The sequence below is a fragment of the Protopterus annectens genome, chromosome 12.part0, assembly GCF_019279795.1.
Source record: "Protopterus annectens isolate FY-2018-M chromosome 12.part0, PAN1.0, whole genome shotgun sequence".
Taxonomy (NCBI): Eukaryota; Metazoa; Chordata; order Ceratodontiformes; family Protopteridae; genus Protopterus; species Protopterus annectens.
In genome coordinates, this window is record NC_056746.1 from 673,599,366 (window position 1) to 673,620,587 (window position 21,222).

Consider the following 21,222-nt stretch of genomic DNA (forward strand, 5'->3'; position numbering starts at 1 on the left):
TGTGTAAGTTGTTAAGACGGTGTTTAACTTAACTGTGATTGTGTCTTACTAAATGCATACCCAGCTGCTGTTAAGGCTATAATCATAGGAAACTACTATCTATTTCGCTGGTTTAGCGACACCCTAACTACCCTGCTACACTAATTGCCTGTATAGAATCGGAACTCCAGCACAGTTCTTTTACTCTGTCTGGCCCAATAGTTCCTATATTATAGTGTGCAGCTGCATAACTATATAGTTTACCTGTAACTGCATTTGAACCGTTCTGCGGTTGGTGTTTTCAGCCCCGCTGAAGCAAATGGGTGAAGCATTCTCACCCCCCCTTATCATATCCTTGCACATTAAAACTGTTTTGGAGCTCGCCCATTCCTCGGCACTTTGTAGCGACCATAATCCATGTCGCATTAATGCCACAAAGAGGAATGTAACAGGCATCCCTCTCCTGTCTTGCTCTCAGCCCATTCATAGGGAGCTGCGAGCGCTGGGGTCCTTTCCCTAAAAACACTATAATTTTAGGCGCTGTACTGCAGCTGCTCTAGAACTAGGTTTTCTTTTCCCTTTATCCCACCCAAACGCCTTTTTAACTGAGTAATTGCTACTAGACTAAGTCCATTGTGTAGCATACTCTCCCTCCCTTCTACCCTACCCTCATCCACTCTGTAGCACAATATATTTGTCTCGCTACTTCAATATTCATTGCCCTGCCAATTTTGGTATAATTGGGGTTATACATCTCCCTCCCTAGCCTATTGTACTGGCTCTGACAAATTGCTAAAGTTTTTATTCTATTTAATCTATTTTTTTTGTTGCGCTCCCTCTGCCTTTAATAACGGATATTTTCAACTCCTGCTGTAAGAAAATATCCTTTACTTAGATGTAATTGCCTTCTGACCTTGCTCTGCAAATTGCCTAGATATTCCTTAACACTCTGTGTAGGGGTACAATGCATATTTAACCTGTTCCAAGGGTATATAGTCTGCCTGCAATTACCTAGTTATTTCCTTAACACTGTGTAGAGGTACGATGCATATTTAATTCCTGTTCAAAGGGTATATAGCCTGCCTGTACTGGTTGTTATATCACTGCATTTATCTGCTCCTCACAACGGACTTTTTAAAACTATATAACTGCATTTGTTTTTTAGATTGTTTACTAGTGGTTGTGACACTTTCTAAACCTTGTCAGTACTGCTCTCTCTCCCTGTCTTGCTCCTTGCTCCCCTTCTTTGCTGCTCTTAGTTACTTTCACTGTCGCCTTAACCCTCCCTCTCCTATACCCTTCTTCTGAACCTACTCCTCTGTTCCTTTGCCTTTTCCCTTCTATATGTTTTTTCTCCACCTCCTTTACTCTTTAGCTTATACTGTCCTCCTTCTCCTCCCTTCTCCCTATACTTATTTTTTGTTTGTTTCTCCCCTCTCTTTTACTGCTCACCTATCCTGAGGGACCATCAGTACCTCCCAAATTACACGGACTCGCTCAAAGCCAAGTTCGGCCCACCTGGATTCTTATCCTGCTAACCAGTTCGGGCTTATCCGAAAGGAACCCACAGTGTGGAATCCCTCACCTTTTGCTCTCAATAAATGTATGTAACTTTAAAACCAAAAACAAAGTCAATTTACCATAACACCCTTATATGCTAGCCTGTCCCCCAGTGTGTGTGTCTCAGCAGCCTACCGCATACCTCAAAGATCCCACTCTAACTCACTACCTCTATTCTCCCATTCCATTCTTCTATCCCTCTAAAGACTTACCCTGGTACTCACTGTTACCTTTACCTTTTTCCTACCTCTGTCTCTAGCTCCATTTCTATCTCCCCTTAGTCTCTCTGCCTGCCTATTTCCTCCACTCACCACTAGGTGGCAGCACCTTCCCACTTGTTGCATACTCCTACCCTACTTTATAATAACTTTTGCTGTCCTCCTGTCATTTTGAGCTTTCTTCTAACACCTACCTCTTTCTCCCACATATTTACTACAGCCTACTATCCCATAAATTTTCTCCTCTCCCCCAGAATTACTCTGTTTCCTCTACCACTCCTACCCAACTCTTACTGCACCTTCTCTTACTTACCTCAGCTCCTTCCTGCAGTGGCTGATACTTTTTCCAGCATGTCTCATCTGCTCTGTTGCTCTATCCTGCTCCGTTCGCTCTGCAGGCTCACTCCACTCCCCTACCCTGCCCCCAATTCCCACCTGTCCCAAGTGGTCCTACATTTATTGTCATCCCTTACTCCCTCCCCATTTTCAACACCCAGTCCCACAACAGTATAACTCCTCCCTCTCCACTAATCACACCTGTCCTTATACTTCTCCCCCATTACATCACCTTAGCTCCCTTCCATCAAACCTCCATTACCTCTCTCTCCTAAAAACAAACTTCAACCACAAATTCCCTCTTTTTCCTCCTCAACTCTCACCCCATAACACTTCTTCTCCTCATTCCATTTCTTCTGTACCATGCCACCTCTTATACAACCCTACATTTACACCCTCCACCTTCAACTCCAAACCCCAACCATTCAAATCACTTCCACAACATCTCTGCCTCTCTTACCACCTTTCACCCCACCTCTCTATTCTCTTTAAAACTCTTCCATATTCCCTCAAATTTCTACAAACCTAAACCCACATCCCTCCATCCTTGCCTAACCAAACAAAATCCAACAAAATGAATACATCTTCTTACATACTTCTTCTTAGCAGGCGACATTCATCCTAACCCTGGACCAAACACATCTCCAACTTATAACCACAACTCAAATAACAAATCTACAAACAAAGACCTCAAATTCCTCACTATCAACGCCCAAAGCTTAACTAATAAAATTACCCTATTTCATGCCTGGGTCAACCATAACTCACCTGACATAGTAGCCATCTCTGAAACTTGGCTCAAACCACACATAACTGACTCAGAATCCCCACCCCTCCAGATTTCAATGCATCCGATCTGACCGCCTAAATAAAAGAGGTGGTGGAGTTGCTCTACTTTACTCTAATCATCTATCTATCACACCTTTCCAAAATCCTATTTCTTCCTTTCATAATGCTGAACTAGTAATTGGCATGCTAAAATTAAATAACCACAAAAGTATCTGCATCATCTCCCTCTATATTCCCCCCGGCAATAACACTAATACCTTAGAAGACTTCCTCTCCTGGACTTCCACAAATATAACGCAAGAAACATACATACTGGGAGACGTAAATATTGACTGGCAAAAAATCATAGACCCCAATCCCTCCCTGTCTATTAACCTATTCAGTTTTACTTAACTTATTCACACCATCACTAAACCCAACAAAACTAACCGCCCCAGCTCCATCCTAGACTGGATACTAGTGTCTCACCCAAATAGAACTACTACATCAGGTGTCACTCCCGACCCATTAGGTGACCACCTCCCTGCATTCACCCACAGAGCCACCTCCTCCTCTCCATACTCCCACCACCTCCTTCATACCCGTAACTTAACTAACTTTAACCCCTCCACCTTCACTACCTCCCTTAAGCTCATTAACTGGAACCCTCTAAAAAACACTGCCTCTTGACAAAGCCGTAGATTTCTTCAACTCTACATTCCTTTCCATCTTAAATTCCCTAGTTCCAACTTGAACCAAAAGGATTAAAGCCAAAACAGCACCCTGGCTCACTAAAGCTACCAAAACAATTATGCAACAAAGAGACAAATGTTGGAAAAGCTACCACCATCATAAACAACCTGAACTGTTACTAAAATATAAACAGCTTCGAAACCTCACCAAAAAACAAATCATTAAAGACAAAAAATCATACTACAACCACCTACAAATAAACCACACAAGAAACCCAAACAATTCTGGAACTCTATAAATACCCTCCTCAAGCCAGGTACCACAAAAAACCCTTGCCCCGACACTAGCAAAACTGACCAAGAAATTGCCAATCTATTCAATACCTTTTTCACCTCCTCCATTGCTGAGCTGACCAAAACCTTCCCAAATAACACCACCCTACCAACTTCCTCCCAAGCTTGCACCTCATCCCCCCTCTCCCCCTAACTTTGAACTTAAACCAATATCCACCAACCTCATAAAGAAATTTCTATATAGACTAAAACCTTGCACCTATGCTCCAGACAACATTCCCTCCTCCTTCTTAAAAATTGCCTCTGACAGGGTTGCTCTCCCTATCGGCATCCTGATCAATAGATCACTTCTTATATCATATGTACCAAAACTATGGTGCTCTGCCTTTATCCTTCCTCTCCACAAAGGTGGAAAAACTACAACTTCTCTAACTTCCGCCACCATTGCCATCCTTTCTCCCATCTCTAAACTTCTCGAAAAATGCTTTCACATACAACTCATGCCATTCCTAACCGAACATCAACTTCTATCTCCTACCCAACACGGCTTCCGCCCAGGACATAATGCCAACACAGCCCTCCTATCCTTCCTACACTCTATCAATTCAGCCCGAGAATCTGGTCACTTAGTTTCATCCGTTCTATTAGATCTATCTAAAGCCTTTGATACCATCTCTCATACCCATCTACTTAACCATCTTTCTAACCTTAACATCTCCACAAAAACTCTTTCCTGGTTCTCCAGCTATCTTTCTGACAGGTCCCAAGCAGTGAAATGGGGCCAATCCTCCTCCTCCTTCCTTCCAACACCCACAGGAGTTCCCCAAGGTTCCATTCTTGGCCCTCTGCTATTTAACATCTTTATTAATGATTTTCACAAAGCCATTCCTAACACCAAAATTGTCCAATATGCAGATGTCTCCACTCTCATCTGCCATGCCTCCAATCAAACTGAACTCAAATCTCTAACTCAATCCACCTTTTCATCCACTGAAAAATGGATGCACCAAAACCACCTCTCACTAAATGCTAACAAAACAAAAATTCTCCTTTTCACTCCCCCCAAATCTACCCACATTGACAAACACCCATTTCAAATTACCAGCCTCAACAACTCTGTCATTGATATTGTTCCCTCCGCCAAACTGTTGGGGGTAACCACTGATGAACACCTAAAATTTAATACCTATATCCAACTCAACATCAAGAAAACCCACATAAAACTCGGCCTTCTACACAGAAATAATCACTTCCTCTCTCCCTCTACTAGACTGACCCTGGCCACAACTTATCTTTTCCCATCTCTCCTTTATGGCGCTCCTCTGCTTATTAATCTATCTTCCACCCTTAACTCCAAGCTAGAAGTATGCTACAACAAAATCTCCAGGTTTGCCACAAACACAAAAGCCTCCTCCCACCACTGCTCCTCCCTACTAACCATAAACTGGCTTGAACTCCCCAAACAACTAGACTTCCTTCAAATTGTCTTAGCCCACAAATTACTTTTTCAGCCCAACAGCTGCCCGGCTTTATCCAATATCCTCCAACCTTACAGCCCCCCAAGACCCCTTCGATCCACTCACCAAAACTTCATTACCATCTACAAACCAAAGTGTCCTGCTGGTCAGCTTCTACTATCCTCCATCCTAGCTAAAAAATGGAACGCCCTGCTCTCCACCCTGAGAACTTGTGACAACCTAAATACCTTCAAAAGCCTACTTCCCTCCTACCTGCTTCTTCATAGAAAATGTAACTGCACTCCACACCCCATACCTCCCAAACTCCCCCCTTCCTTCCCTCCTGGCTAAACTCATTACCTTTCAAACTACTGACTTATACTCCAACTACAACTCATAAGCTATCTCATCCTATCTTATCACTCTTTGACTCTAATTTCAGTACTTTCATAGCTACTTAATCTTCTTTGCTACCAAGTATTAGACTCCTCCTCTATCCACTTCCCTTCCTAGTAAAAACTTGTTTACAACTCCATACTGAATGCTTGTAAAAGACTCTTTCATGTCATATGTCAATTTGATACACAACTTAGCAATGTAAAATATTTTCTATATGTTTATGCAACTTGTTTTGCAGTGTAAAATAATTTCTTTCATGTGATATTTTCAATATAATATGTAACTTATCAATGTGAAGAATTTCTATATGTTTATGTAACTTGCAAATTTTCACAACTTAACAATGTAAAAACTATTATGTAACTAGTTATGTGGAGCTTTTCTCCCCTGGCTTCCACTGAAAATGGGCTCTCAAGCCCAGTGGACCTCCCCAGTCACCAAACTGGAATAAATAAATAAATAAATAATAAATAAATAAATGTTGAAAGTTGTGCATTAGCATTATTTTTAAAGGATATGAACTCTGAAACCTGGTTATCATTATTTAGTGACGTCAATCCTCAATGATTTGTTAGAAAACCATAACTTTTACGAGTAAAAGACCAAAATTATGAGGCAAAAATCTGAACTTTCTGTGAAAATCTGGACCAAAATGTAATGTGATCTCAGTACATTAAAATGTAAGCAATACCCTGTCATCTTTATGATGAACCCCAAGTTCCGTACATTTAAATGCAGGTAAACCACAACTGAAAAAAAAAATAGAAAAGATATTGCTTTTGTATGGAGAAAGCTAATTTCACCCCAATACCCCAACATCTCCAAGTATACCATCTGCAAGACGTCATTACAGTGACAGCAACTAAATATCACTATCCCCACTGCTCCTGAGCTCATTTTGTAGAATAGAAGTTTTGACAAAACATTGATACAATATGAGGGGTCACCTGATTATGTCAATTTTACTAGCCATCGATCAACTACATAAAACAAATATATGCATACATATCACACTCTGTATGATTAACTATATGCTTTGTGGTGTTCATTAATGTAAAATAGTTCATCTACCCATCTCAACCAACTGATTGTTGTGCAAGGTTCTAACTTTTTTTCAGCATATAGAATTTTTTTAATTTAAAATTATCAGGCTAGTGATTTTTTGGACCCTTCTGTCAATCTCTTGTGTGCTGTTGTGTAAATCCTTTTTTTATAAATCAGATTTTGAACACCAATCATACGCATCCAGTGGAATAGATCAGGTCATGGTTCATAGATGACGTGCTGAAAATTTAGGCTTAAAATGTTAAGCTTTGGCAATTTTACATGCGTTCATTACTTCCATTTTATGTAACTGATTGCTGTGCAGGGTTCTACCTCCTGCTCTACATTATTAATGTGTGATAATGCTAACCCTGGCACTGCCACTGAGCTGATTCTAACTGTGCACATTACCTTATGAGACCTCTTTCCCTAGCAGTGCTACCACAAAGACAAATTTGGTAAGAAGTTAATGTTAAGGTTTAGGTTTTGCAATTGAAAAAGAAAACTATGTGTTTTTCTTTTCTGATTTCTCATTATTTGAATTGTTTTTGTTCAGGTAAGTTTGTTTTCAGAGTGTTGGTATTGTATTTTGATGCTTGTGCACTTCAGTGTTGTGTCATATAATCATCATACATATTTATCTACATCTATATATATATATATATATATATATATATATATAGAGAGAGAGAGAGAGACAAACACATACACATTATCTATATGTATATAAGTGGCCTCACTTTGGTCTTAATTATCTTTATTCAACATCTCTTTAGTCAACTGCATTTGGTTGATTAAATAAATGGTTGACAGCTATGCAAGACTGCAGAGTTCTTGGAGTTGGGGAATATGCTCTTTCCCCAATTATTCTCTGATCTCAGAGTTAGTATGTATAATTAGCAAGGGGTGTGAAAAGCATAGATCCCCACATGTAGGTGCAGTGTGGCTTGCCTCCTGCAAGAAACTACATTTTTTTTATTTTTAGTGTAAAATGTACATGTACAGAAGTTATTTCTCAGCAGATGGAAGGTAATGTAGCAATATTTGTTTTGCTGACCTTTGTATGTATGTGTGTATATATATATATATATATATATATATATATATATATATATGTGTGTGTGTGTGTGTGTGTGTGTGTGTGTGTGTGTGTGTGTGTGTGTGTGTGTGTGTGTGTATACACGCACATGCATGCACTAATTCTGAGAGATTGGAGATACTTGGAAAATCCGGAGTAATATAAAATGCACCACTTAACTTTGCACTGTTTTCTAAGTTAAACTGCCATTACAATATGTAAGTTACCTTCCAGTCACATTTTGAGTGTCAGTTAATTAGACATCAATATGCAGTAAATATTGGTAAACTTATTTTTAATTTGAAAAAGGAGTGATATTGCCTTATTGATGTTTATATATATATATATATATATATATATATATATATATATATATATATATATATATATATATAGTAGAGAGTTGATTATCCAAATTAATTAGGACCTAGGGTAATTTGGATAATCAAATTATTTGGATAATCAAACGTATAACTGAACCAGATAAAAAGCTGCTAAAATCTTGTTTTTTTCTGCACGCAGGAATACACTTTTCAACCATTCAGCGATTCCAATGGACAATAAAGAATATTTTCACATACGGGCTGGCTACAAGCTCAAAAAACATGTTCAAGCAAATACATACAATGTTTATATATTCAGACTTTATGATTTTCCCTACTGGAAAACTTTTGAAGGCTGGTTCTGATAATTGATGTTTCTGATAATCGATGTTCGAATAATCGACTCTCAACTGTAGATATTTATGCAAGTTACACGTTATTCTTTCCTTTTAATATATTTATAAATTTGTTAAATTAACAATGATTGTATTTGACAATTTTAAGTTTATATACCCCATGTTAATGTTGCTACTAATCCATTTTTTTTCTGGACCAATCAGAAAGCAGAATGACTGTACAATTGTCTGTAAAAAACCTGTCAAAACACATACTGTGTTTTTCACCACAAACAGAATGCCAGATTTTGTTAAAACTCCAGCTTGAACAGACTTGCATAAAAACAAAGCACTGCTAAAGCAATGTGTTCACATCTATGACTAAAAAAAGATGATTCATCAATCACTGGTGTACCCATCTACATCATGAAATGTGGGTGGGTACAAGTGGGAAGGGTGGAGAAAGGGGAGGAGCGAAGCAGTGTTAGGGATGGTGCAATGCTTATGTCTTCAGTCTATTTTTTACAACAGCAAAAGGTGGCAGCCCTAATTCTGTCCATCTTACATGTATTTTTTTTTAAATAGTGATTTTGAAACAAATATAAGATTTAAATGTCTCATGGATTCAAGCTTGGCTGAAACTGGAATGTCACAGTGATCAAACCCATAAAGGAGAAATAAAAATAAGAAAACCTGGGAAATAACTGATTAATAATACCTCTCCAGTGCAGGGCTCCTGGTGTTTACCCTTTTATGATGAACTCTTGAAAATCAATGCACTTTGAGCATATAGCACAATGTATGATATCCTGGCTAAACTGCCTCCAGCTTGGAGTTAAAAATGGCTGCAAGTTATAGAGCTGTCTTAGGAGCAGTAAACAGTAAGTGCCCAACCAATGAAAACACTGTTTGCTGAGAAGAAGAGGAGTAAGCAGGTGCCAATATTTTTGAAACATTCTGAACCCGGCAGCCAGGGAGTATAAACCCTGATGGAGCTCACAAGTATATCAAAGGAATCCTAATGCTGGCTCGTATTTTAGTATGTTGTGGTATGGGCAAAGAGAAGAAAACCAACAGCTGCAAAACAAAACAAAATCTGGTCTTCAGAAAAAAAATCTGGCTCTTAAAGCAACCACATCACTTCAGCTCTAACTTGTTCTGTTGTGTTGTAGCATAGTCACTGTTTATGCCTCTGGGGGGTAAATCAAGTCATCAGAGTAGGAGACGATTCATGCAGTAGTGCTGAAGAAGTGAACACATGTTAATAAATAAAGAAATCCATAAATACATAAGCAAATAAGCAAACTAACCTGACACTCATATGGTGAACATGGTAAAATAGGAAACAACAATCAATGCACATTGATCAAAACAAAGGTTTCAGAATGCAGTGTTTCATGAATAAAACATTTGCAAAGAACTGACTTACTATGCAATACAATTAACCTTTGTAAATAGAATATTTTGTATAGACTTTATTGTCATGATGAGTGAAAACTATAAGTCATTTTGGAAGAATAAGCAAAGGTTCCATATGATAATATCCAAGTATATGATTTATTACTTTCCAAGTTATAATTTATTATGTTTCTTAACTGTGTCTGATGTTGCTGGCATGTGAATTGTTTTTTTTTTTTTAACAATATGTATCTTTTCTAAGATAAGGTACAGAAGGAGATTGAAAGTGTCATTGGACCTGTGCGACCCCCTACTGTTGAAGATCGTAAAAATATGCCATACTGCAATGCAGTTATCCATGAAATACAAAGATTTGGCAATATTGTTCCCATGAATCTTCAGCATGAGACCTCTATGGATACTTATTTCCGAGGTTATTTTCTTCCAAAGGTAAGGTATCAAATGCTGTAATCTGACAGTATATTAAACAATTTCATGAAAACCAGCATACCTCCTAAACTCCAATAAAATATTGGGAAACTCAAGTGTATAAAATGAATACATTTAAAGGTCTGCATATACAATTGTTACTAATGAAAAATGGCAGAAATAAGGATTATTAGCTGTTTTTGCTCATTTTTTTTAAAGGTTCTGATTGTTTATATCATTTCAGAACATTCAGATTGAGCTTTTATGTCTACAGTCAGCTACAGATTGCTTACTCTACTGATGATCAGGAGGTACATTTACTCCGGAGATCTTCATGGCACAAACTTGAATCAGTATGTCCTCCCTTGAGGAAGAAATAGGCATCTTGTTATTCTATAAAATCCTTCACTGCTTCATATTACCTCCCTGGCAATTACTGTGGTACATATTGATCATACTACTCAGTAATATACCATGAAATAATAAGAATGTTATGTGATCACATGACCTAGTAATAGTAGTAGTAGTAATAGTAGTCAAGCCAGGAAACAGGAAATAGCATTTTCTCCCAGAGAAGTTTACATATTTGACATTGCATCTAAACCCCTGAAGTTAAAGTTTAAGCAGTTTAAGAAGTCTATTTTCTATCAAGAATCCTTAATGTGCACAAATAAAGACGACATTCAGCTCAACATTTGCTCTAAGTTTTTAAAGTTAGACCAGTCAAATTGCTTATTTCATCTATAGGATTCATAGGAGTTTCAAAGCAGTTTAGTCTTGCAAGCATCAATGCCTAACCAATATGCATCCTCCAGCTTTACCCTATTTGTCAAGTAGGGCTAGGCCAGGTAGTCCCAGGGTAGAAGTACATATCCAGTCATCCAGGTACTGTTTAAAGGATGATACGTGTATTGCACTGCTTAATCTCCAGGAGCACCTTATTCCAGAGATGAGGAAGTGCTGCCCAGTGAATACTTCTCTCCATCATGTCCTATTTATCTCCTGGTGAAGGACCGTGGTTCTGGAGTTTGCTAAGCTATTAGACATACAAATAAATAGGAGACCAAGAGCAACAAAGTTTCTAATGGCACAGTAGGTTAGGCACAGATCACCTCTTAAGCAAGTAAAGCATGCTAAGTAAACAGAACTTCTAGCCTCTCTTGGCTGTTCAGAATATGTATTACAAAAATGGTCATCACATTTTTACTTGTACAGTACAATTCTGTGAACAAAAGAGTCTTAACATAATTTGAAGACTAATTCCTTGCTATATAATAGATTTTTTGCAACAGAATGAAAAGCCACAAATAGCAGATGCTTTGTTAGACTATTAAGCACATAGGCTGAGATTCTACATGTTCATACCTGACAAATGGACAGCGAACAATGGAAACTAACATGACAATTCAAAAAGTGAGATTTGGAAATCAATAGTAATAGCTTAGATGAAGGTGACATGCCTTTATGAATAAACTAACAGTTCATGGAACACAAGGACATTAACTAACAGTTCATGGAACACAAGGTCATTAACAATTGTTTGCCTCACCAAATAACAGATATATTCTTACTATAGTAGTTGGTCTGTAAGGGCACACTCCTTGCCAGTTTTATGACTGGAATATTCATTTGTACTATACAGTACAATGTTTTTTTTCTTTGAAGCTCATATGCTAAGACTGAGCTATGGCATGTCCTGTGCCATTGCATAGCTGCAATACAGTCCACTAAAATAATATACCAAAGGATCAACTATTTATTTTATCCAGATAACTGCTGTCAGTGTGTGTTGGACTTCATCACAATGAAAGCTTTTAGCATGCCTAGTCCCTGATCCTCAGAGTTTACCCACAGCGAAGTCTAAGCACAATTCTTGGAAATAAAAAAAAAAAGAATTGACACCTCTGCTATTTGTAATAATAAAAGCACATTTGCTGAATTTACAGAAAACTAGCCTATAATAATATAGTGGGATAGCAGGAAGGTATTGCTAGATGCTTGTAGAATATCAGTGAGAATGACAGTCTGAGACACACTGATACTTACAAATATATGTCAAGTTTTAATATCCATAAGACATTTTCCATGCTAAAACTTTAGTTACATATATGTATGTGTACCGGATCTGGACACATGCTCGACTGGCATATGTCCGAATCACAAAACATCAAACACACATACATGAAAGCGCTTAATATCGGCAAGCGCTTCCATGTATGTTTGCCTGTTTTATAGATCGGACTACAGTACGGGTAAGGGAAAAATTCCCTTTTCCCCACTGTAGTGCGAACTCGGAGTGAGAATAATTAAGTAGGTGGGTGTGGGGGATGCAGGGGGGTGAAGCCCCCCTGCAGAAATGTAGATTGTTTTTTTTAACTACATATATGCGGAAGCACTTTTTGATGTTAAGCGCTTTCATGTATGTGTGTTCGATGTTTTATGATTCGGATATATGCTAGTCGAGCATGTGTCCTAGACCCATGTGTATATATACATATAGGTTCATAGGTTCACAGGTAGATACTAGGCTATTGGCCCTAGGGCCTATATAAGCTTAGCCAAAAAAGTTCCCTGGCTTTCCACCACCCGAGAAAGTTATTTTCCTGCGCCCCTGTCTAGCAGAGCCACAAAAGTGATCCTCAGGGTGAATTTCCTATTTCCCATACAATTGTCGATATTTTTCTTAAAGAGGGCTAATGCGGAGCTTTGCTTGAAATGAATGGGTAGTCTGTTCCAGAGCATGGGAAGTCTTCGGGATAGGAATCTATCCCTCCAACATATTCTGTTTATTGTGGTGTCAAGGTTTAGGTCTCTGGAGCATGTGTCTCAGAGGGATTGGGGTTTCTTTAAGTGTAGCATGTCCAACAGATCTGGGTTTGACATGGCTTTGTATGTTAGGCAGAGGTTGCCTCTGAATAGGAGATAAGTGATTGAGTAGAGCTGGAGTTTTTTGAGATGGTCTGTGTATGGTATCTGTTTGAGGCCAGTAATTCTCCTAGTCAGGTATTTCTGTGGCCTTTCTAGTTGTTGTAGATATCTTGCGAGGTACATTGGTCTGATGAGGGATGAGTAGAGAGGAACAATGACCTCTTTTTTTCTGGAGGTGAACCCCTTTGTGATGAGGTGTGCCACGTAGAAGGATTTCCTGACTACTGTGGCAATGTGATTATCAAAGGAGAGACTACTGTCCACCTGTGTCTCAAGGTCCCTTATCACACTTTCAGTGTTTAGTAGGCTACCAGCTATGTGGTAGTTCATGGGTACAGTGTTTTTCCCAAAGGTGATGACAATGCACTTCTTGACATTGAACTTGAGGCCATGACTTTGACACCAAGCATCAGTCACAGTGAGGTCTCTTTATAGAATGTCCACATCATTAGGTGATTCTATTATGGCACCTAGTTTTCAGTCATCTGCAAACTTCATTAGCCAAGGACCTGCTGTATTAGCATGGACTTCTGAGAAGTAGATGCCAAACAGGAGAGGATCCAAGACTGAGCCTTGTGGTACTCCACTTGTCACTGGTCTGAAGTTGGATTTGGAGTCAGCTACTTTTAATGTGTGGGTTCTGTCAGGGAGCCAGTTGGCCACTCATCTTGTGACATAGTGAACATAACCTGGGATGTTGTCAGGTCCCATGGATGCTGTATTCTTGGCTTTGTAAAGTGCGGTTTTAGCTTTGGAGGATTTTATGAGGAATCTCAGCTTCTTACTGAGGCTGACCAGGAAGTTCCTGCAATCAGGGGATTTTACTCTTTTTTGCAACAGCTTCTTACTTCTGTTGTAGAGTTTGTTTATGGCAGGGTACCACCAGATTGGCTTCCATTTTTGGAGGATAGCGTCTTGGTTCTGTTGGGGAGGCAGATTGGCTTCCATTTTTGGAGGATAGCGTCTTGGTTCTGTTGGGGAGGGCACAATCCATGCACTCGTGTATGTGCTTATACAGTGCATTTGTATAGGATTCAGCAGTCGTACCTCTATTTTTCATCTGTATGGGTGTCGTGAAGCTTGCCACTTCTGAATTAAGAAGCATGACTTTGGCTTTGGAGAAGTTTTTTACGGTGGTTTCCTTAATGGGGGGTGGGGTTGGGATATTGATGTCTAGGGTGATTAGCTTGTGGTTGGATCTGACCAATGAGGACCTCTGGCATGGAACATCAGTTGCCCATATTGGTAATGACCAGGTCCAGGATTTTGCTGCCCCTGGAGGGGGTATGTACAAGCTGACCCATGGCATTGGAATTTATGAATTCCAGAAAGCATTGAGCAAATGAGTTAGTACATGAGTAGTTTTCTCAGTAGAGGGTGGGGTAGTTGAAATCACCCATTATTAGGGTATTGGGCTGTACCTTAATATTACCCAGTATATCAAGATTTATAAATATGAGACGAGCTGGCACAAGCTTAACTATAATCATGAACGAAGTGCATTATGGAGCAGGAAAAGACTAGCCTGTGCTATGATGTATTTACAAATATTTAATCTGTAAGACAAATCAGAGATGACTAGTCATGTTATCCCATAGTAACAGAGCACTACCTATCTTCTTTTCTTTTTGCCAAGCAAAATGAAATTATGACATTTCAGCTTTTTCTTAACAGTAAACAAAATGTCCTGTTAACCATGATCCTATTCTAAAGATGCACTGGCACAGTTGTCAGCACAGATGTTGTAATGTTCATTGATATATCAACATTAATCAGGACTATCTTGCACATCTTGTAAAATTATCCTATACCACTCTGACTTGTATGTGCTGTTGCTGCTACTGAGTCATCACTTCACAGTTAGGAATAAAGCAAACAATATCCAGTTCAAAGAAATAGATGCATATCATGTTTAACATAACACAAACATTCGACTCAATATAATCAAGCAGGTATCTAGGCAGTGATCCTCGTGTACATCTGATATGTTAAGAATGTATCAGTTAAAATGGTTTAAATTTATGCCATCATATCACTTTCAGCATAACCCAGGCAAATGAACCTATTAATTTGAGTGATCTCTTAGACTTTTTTAACTTACACCAAGGCTGTGCAACCTCACAGTTGGTTACTGGGGTTTAAGGGGTGCAGGTCATGAAGCCTCCTGCAGGAACGACATGACAGGGGCTTATCTTTACCACAAAAATAAGTGTTATTGGTTAATCTTTTAACTGAATGAATTTATTGATTTTTATTTATTTATTTGTTTATAGCTTTGTTTACTGGGAAAATCTGACTGGGCACAAGCCCTATTTTCAGCCGAGGCTTGGAGAGAAATGCTCCATTTTACAGAAAGAGTAGAAGGCAGTTATACAAGATTTACATAATAAATGTACATACATACATACATGGAGTATGTAATTATATGACAGTTAATCAAAAAATAATAAATGCACATTTTGGAATAGTAAATGTGCATACATAGAAAAGTAAAGGAACATACGCAGAAAATAATGAAAGCACAGTTAATAAAATCATGACAGTTAAATGAAGAATACATTAAAATATTAGCTAGTGTCAAGTGTATAACATTTAATTTACTTCTCTGTGTTTCAATGAAAATCAATTCACAGACAGACATATCTATTATATGTAACTGTGAGGACTGTCCTTGCTGGGTTTAGTAATGGTTGATAATCCTTCTGTCTGTCACTCTAGGGGATCTGAGGGGCACACCTCAATCCTAGGTAATGAATGGACTGGAGAGTGATAGGGGTGATTTGATGATGAGCATGTGGAGGGGGAAAAAGCACATAGAAAAATGTTGTCTTCCTAAGCATATGCACTTACTTTAGGCAATCCTTGAGCTAACAGTACACATCAGAATGTGAAGGGATACCTCTACAAGTTTCCATCCAGACAAAGAAACAGGCATGTTGATGGACTAGTTCAAGCCAACTCTGACACCACCTTTGGTAGGAAACACAAGCTTGTCCTGAAGGATGCATGATCACTGTGAAACACCATATATGGTCTCTACACACAGCAGCTTGTAGTCTGAGATCATATTGTGAGCAAAGGTGATGGCCACCAGGAACAGCATTTTCTATGATATAAATTTCACTGGCTGTGAAGACGGAGGTTTAAACAGGAACAAGCAAACAAGACATTCAGGAAGTTTATATCCTATGGGAAGTTCTTCAAATGAACTAAAGATGTGGTGCTGTTTCAATGATCTACTTGAACATGGTGACTAGAAATAGCTGACACGTATTCGGACTGTGGAATAAGAGACATTCATATGATACAGCAGCCTAACATAGGTCAGTCTCTCCTTGCAACTCACTGATGTGTGTAATATCTGACACTACTCTCCCCAAATCAGAAATGACTCAAGATCCTAGCTGCTGGGATACAACTCCCTTCAGTTTCATTCATGTGCATTGCTGCATTTACTTATTTATCTATCTATCTATCTGTCTATCTATCTATCTATCTATCTATCTATCTATCTATCTATCTATCTATCTATATATCTGTCTATCTGTCTCTCTATCTGTCTATCTATCTATCTTAAATGAAAAAGAAAAAAAACACCACTGTACTGTACTGGACTGAAACTCACTTTCTATTCTTTTGATTAAACAGAGACAAAAACTCTGCACTAACTGTGCTGTGGAACTCAAGAGCAGCTCTTACTGTGCAAGGTTCAAGTTCCACGTTCCGAGGCATTAAAGACAAAAAAAATAAAAAAAATAGAAATTCAGCCCATATTAAAAGCCTGTGCTCAAGCTCCAATCATCTGAATAAGGAAGTTGCACCTTAAAGTGAAAAATGTCCAGTTCATAATATGTTTTTAACCACGCTTTTTTTATTTCTGGACTGGGTTGGCAGAAGCAACAGCCTGTTACATGATAGTAACCTGCTGGCTGCTGACGTATATATATATATATATATATATATATATATATATATATATATATAGAGAGAGAGAGAGAGAGAGGTTAGCGAGGGAACTTCTAAGAAGTAAAAGTTGAGGAGTTGCAGGTTGTTTTTTACTTCATTTGCTGGCTATTCTGTAACCACAATGCTCTTGATTAGCTTTATATATATATGTGTGTGTGTATATATATATATATATATATATATATATATATATATATATATATATATATATATATATATATATATATATATATATATATATATATATATATATATTATTAGCTGAATTGAGTGATATTAGGCAGAGTTTAAAAACCTGTAGAACAAGCTTGTATCTGAATTATTCTAATTGTGACTGCAGGTATAGGAACTCAACAGAGCAAAAGCACTATAGTCAAGAGTAAGAAGTCACACCCCCGGATTCAGCAAGCAGCCCTGCAGGAATAAGTTATTCCTGCATGGCAGGGACCAGTCTTGTTCAGCACGGCAGAGCACCATGCATATGTATGAAAGTGTGCTGCCATGCTGTAAAACGTGCATGGTTCCATGTACGAGCACAGGGGGTATGTCTGAGAGCAGATCTCTAACAATACACAAGCCCCCTGCACTCCAGAATTGCCATTCAGCAATTTAAAATGAGCGAGAATGCTCATAACACCCCCAAACTGTCAGGGTAAGAAATCTGGACAAAGCCATAAGGGACAATTGTCCCAACCAAGCCAAAAGTTGATAGAATAACAGATTTAGCATAAGCACATAGCACACACCTCCCAACCCATCAGAGTAAGGAATGTGGACAAAGCCATGAGGGACAATCGTCCCTACAAAGCAGAAAGTTAATAGAATAACAGGTTCAGCATTAGCACAGATATTCTCAAAGGTACAAATAAAAAAACACAACAAATAAATAATTTTTTATATATGCAATAATGTTCAAGCATAGCTGCATGGGTGTGCCCGTTGCTTAGCTATTCTTAGCCCAGCTGAAACAGCACGATAAGATAAAAAGCAATAGACAGCAAGCATAAGCATAAGTGCAATAGTGTAGTGGTTAAAGTGTATGCTTTGCATGTAGTCATTCAAGACTCAAGACTTACTGAGGCCATTTCCGTTTTGTATGTGTAAACATTAAAATTTTAATTTTTTGTATATTTTGTAAGATGTAACTGATTTTTCTCAACCAGAGTAATGTATTAGGCCCAGATCTGAGGTGTCAGTGTAATAAAGTAGTGAAACCCCCATATAAACACAAGTGCCCTATACAGTATAGTCACACAAGAATAGATTAATCACAGCACATTGGTGGATGTTAGAGAAGGTAAGTAAATCTATATTATGTAATGAATGATGAATCAATCCCATGCAGGTGGTATACCAATATAATAAAACATAAGCAATGCTAAGCATTGCACAGCTATATACATTGTGTACATATGAATACTAAGCAAGGAATAGCCCATCTAAGTGGATTTGCCTATTGGTAAGCAATGCTGAACCTGCCCCGTTAAGCACTGCCAACTTTAGTTAAGCAGGTTTGCCCATAGCTTAGCTTAGCTCAGCATTTTCAAAAACATGCAATCATAGCAAAGGGCAGGAAATCAACCATATATAAACCCCACAGGCAGAAATACAGCTCATAACTAGTTGTAGCTCTCCACTGTATGGAGTATGGCAGGTGGTGAGAGGGCATGCACTTCCCGGCACAGCGCTGGGGCATACAGGAGTCCAAGGTCATGTAGGACTCCTGGTAAAAAAACATGACATGAGACTGCTACAGGACCAGTACCAGGGCTCCCAATATAAATCAGAAGCCTGGGAAAGTCTCACCCATGATCTCACCAGTGCCACTGGTATCCCCTAGACTGGTGAGCAGGTCCAGCACCACTATGCTGACTTGAAACGGAGAAAGAGGGAGCTCTTGGAACAGTGAGTCCAAGAAGCAAGAGACGGGAGAGATGTCCTAGCAGTGTGTAAGTATCCATAGCAATAATAGTTTACCAAAGACCAGCCTGTGTATGTGATGGATAGGTATGCATAAATGTTTCTCTATTTTCATTACAGCTGCAGCTGAGCGGGCTGTGAACTTGGAAGCCCATGCCAGCAGGTTGCAAGGCTGCATTGCGAGGCTGGTGAGTAACAATCCTGCTTGTAGTCATCATACCAAATAAATATAAAGGAGTAAAATGTCACCTGGCACTATAACAAATGTGTATGGTTTCTGCTGAATAAACCAGACAATATGACAGTAATAGTCCAATATAGATCATAGTTAAATAAAAGTGCAACTGCCTGGCAATAAAGTTCTAAATCCTGGACTGGTTGTGTTTACTCTACTATTGTATGGCCTCACATGTTGCATTCACCAAGATCTGGTATGTGAATAGTACTGCTGTGTCAACTGTTTCTCACACTGTGCTACATAAAAAATGTCTAGGAATGTCTGTATAAGAATGTTATAATTACAAGGTCAGATTGTACAACCAAGAGAGATGTAGACAGAAAACACTAAAAAGAATACAGCACTTTCTCCATAGCTCACTCTGATGAAACACAAATTGTTACATTTTTAGCACACACAGCCATGGTTCGAATCCCGGGAGTGGTAGTAAGCTGCCTAGTCAGTCTACCATAGGGAAAGTATAATGTGGAAACACTAAATATTCTAATGATACATATATATATATATATATATATATATATATATATACACAAATATATATATATATATATATATATATATGTGTGTGTGTATATATATATATATATATATATATATATATATATATATATGAATAGTTATAGATATATATAAAGAGAGTATATATAGAGGGTGCACAGAGTATTAAACAGCCATTATTGCTACAGTTGCCAACTTTCAAATGGCCAGTGTCTGATTCTTTCCTATAAATGAGAATTATTCCATGAAACATATACCCACATACAATGCAAAGGACATGACAACACACAGTTTGCATACATATAAATGTTTATTTGTGTACTATTTCAGTTGCTTATGCCATTTCTAATAACATTTAGGTGTTTGAAATACATAATAACTGATTAATGCAACTCTCAAAGAAAACATATGATACAGTAATCTGCAAAAAATAACATACTTTGCTGTCTAGGCTAAAGCCTTCAAGTAGTACAACAATAAAAAACACACTTGCCTTGAAGACAAGAATCAATCCACACTTAATGACAGATGTAGTTCAACAGCCTCCAATTACACTCTGTAGTCAACTCCCTAGGGGGAAATGTATTAATTGTCACAATGTAAATGTATCCATTACATAACAATGCTTAACTTAAAATGGCACTATCACACTGACAAACAGAACTGTGTGCAAGACAGTATGCTCTAGCCCACCACTGTTCCCATGGTGAAACGTATGCCACTAGTAATACCCCTTTGGAGGCAGTGCTGCAGTGGTACCGCAGTGTAACAGAGCTTTTGAAATGTGGTGCACCTGAGATTGCGCTTACTAGACGCAGATTACTGTTTCCAAACAGCAAACTCAGAACCAAACCCACACTACTCAGCTGTAGAACAAACTCTCAAAAGTGCCCATGCCAACCCTTGGTCAGAAAATACGGATTCTACCCAAAAAACGAATTGAACACACAAAGACGAAGACAAGAAAGACGCAGTCAGAATCTCATAGGAAGTCCATCACGTTTATTCGAGCCATCAAAGCATTTGATGGCTAGAATAAACGTGATGGACTTCCTATGAGATTCTGACTGTGCCTTTCTTGTCTTCGTCTTTGTGTGTTCAATTCGTTTTTTGGGCAGAATCTGTGTTTTCCGACCAAGGGTTGGCGTGGACACTTCTGAGAGTTTGTTCTACAGCTGAGTAGTGTGGGTTTGGTTTGGAGTTTGCTGTTTGGAAACAGTAATATGCATCTAATAAGTGCACTCTTGGGTGCACCACATTTCAAAAGCTCTGTTACACTGTGGTACCACCGCAGCACTGCTTCCAAAGGGGTATTACTAGTGGCATTTTTTCCTCCCTGCTGGGAAGCTTATACCCCATCTC

The 21,222-nt window shown here is 38.5% G+C and overlaps 1 protein-coding gene across 1 annotated transcript in view; it reads left to right on the top strand.

The window, feature by feature from the left end:
• Positions 1-21,222, top strand: part of LOC122816777 (cytochrome P450 2K1-like) — a 397,116-nt gene that overhangs the window by 240,162 nt on the left and 135,732 nt on the right. Inside the window, exon 7 of the mRNA XM_044089795.1 lies at positions 10,144-10,331. Within this exon, the coding sequence (XP_043945730.1) occupies positions 10,144-10,331 (188 nt within the window). The remainder of the gene's footprint in view (positions 1-10,143; positions 10,332-21,222) is intronic.